Source organism: Merops nubicus, unplaced genomic scaffold (genome assembly GCF_000691845.1).
Source record: "Merops nubicus isolate BGI_N331 unplaced genomic scaffold, ASM69184v1 scaffold18338, whole genome shotgun sequence".
NCBI lineage: Eukaryota > Metazoa > Chordata > Aves > Coraciiformes > Meropidae > Merops > Merops nubicus.
In genome coordinates this window covers 1-1,167 of record NW_008625286.1, presented here as the reverse complement: position 1 = coordinate 1,167, position 1,167 = coordinate 1, and the positions used below count along the sequence as shown (strand labels likewise).

The 1,167-nt window shown below is 42.0% G+C and overlaps 1 protein-coding gene across 1 annotated transcript in view; it reads right to left on the bottom strand.

Annotated features, from left to right (window-relative positions):
* Nucleotides 1-889, bottom strand: part of COQ5 (coenzyme Q5 homolog, methyltransferase (S. cerevisiae)) — a gene marked incomplete at its 5' end in the record, with an annotated part of 5,380 nt that extends 4,491 nt beyond the window's left edge. The window contains 2 exons of the mRNA XM_008945634.1: nt 37-261; nt 718-889. Coding sequence (XP_008943882.1) covers nt 37-261; nt 718-889 — 397 coding nt within the window. The remainder of the gene's footprint in view (nt 1-36; nt 262-717) is intronic.
* Between the last annotated feature and the right edge of the window lie 278 nt (nt 890-1,167).

Sequence of the window (1,167 nt, the reverse complement as noted above, 5' to 3'; positions counted from 1 at the left end):
AGGAATGCCATTGAAATAGTATGATGTACCACTCACCTTCGGAGTAGCCAAGATGCTGTGCTTTCTGCTTCCCAACTTTGAGCATTTCTTTGTTAATGTCACAGACCACCACATGGGAATCCCCTAGTGACTTAAATTTGTCTTCCTGGTAACTCTCAGAAATTTCTTGCCATGATAGGTTCTGATGATGTTTAAGCTTCTGTTGGAGCTGGCGTTCTCGTACAGAGCGAACGTAATTAAGAAACCGAAAGGCAATGTCCCCTACACATGTTTTAAAAGAAAGATACAAAGTTTTGGAATGATTTTTGAGTCCAGGAAATTGGAACTTCAGGCTTTAAACATCAAAATGAACTAATTTTCATTCATATATAAAAATAAAACCCAAACACAGTCTATATATATATAGAACGTTTATGTCAAAATATACAAAGGGAACACATTGTAAGCAAAGAGTCTGTGATTTGCTACAAATGGAAGCAGTTTCCTGTAACATATTAGTACTATAATACTTCAGAGCCCCTGAAGCAAGATATTTCAAAACACAGCATCAGCTCTCAACTGTTCTGTGTGAAAGTCAAGTAGAGGCTTCACTAGTTTTAAAGACAGAGAGCTGCAGGGAAAAACAAAAACCAAAACACCACACCACAAAGTAGTAGGCAACTTGAGTCTGAGCAGACTCAAAAAGTTCGAAACCAGGAACTCACAGAAATTATTTACCTGTTCCTCCAGCAACATCAAGAAGAAGTGTTCCTGGGGAAGGGTTCATTTTATGCACGAAGATATCCTTCCATACTCGATGAATCCCAAGAGTCATTGAGTCATTCATGACATCGTATTTCTTGGCTACGCTTTCAAAGACCTGATAAACTGCAAAGAGAGGAGATTCAGTTTATTTAAAAATGCTCCTGTGGAAGTAAAACGTATCCTCTCTTGCTTCGTGGAGGTCTGTTACCACGTGAACCTGAAAACACCACCTGAAAACCCCTCACGAACAATACGCCAAAGGTTTCTCTGGACAAACAGCTTCTTCTTGTAACCTATCCCGGGGCTGTGGGAAAGAACGCAGCTAGCCTAACATCAACGCTGTTCACCGGGACTCCCAGTAACGTCTCAAACCAACGAACGGCCCAGCACCCCTCCGGCCCCGCGCCAGCTGCCCCGGAGACC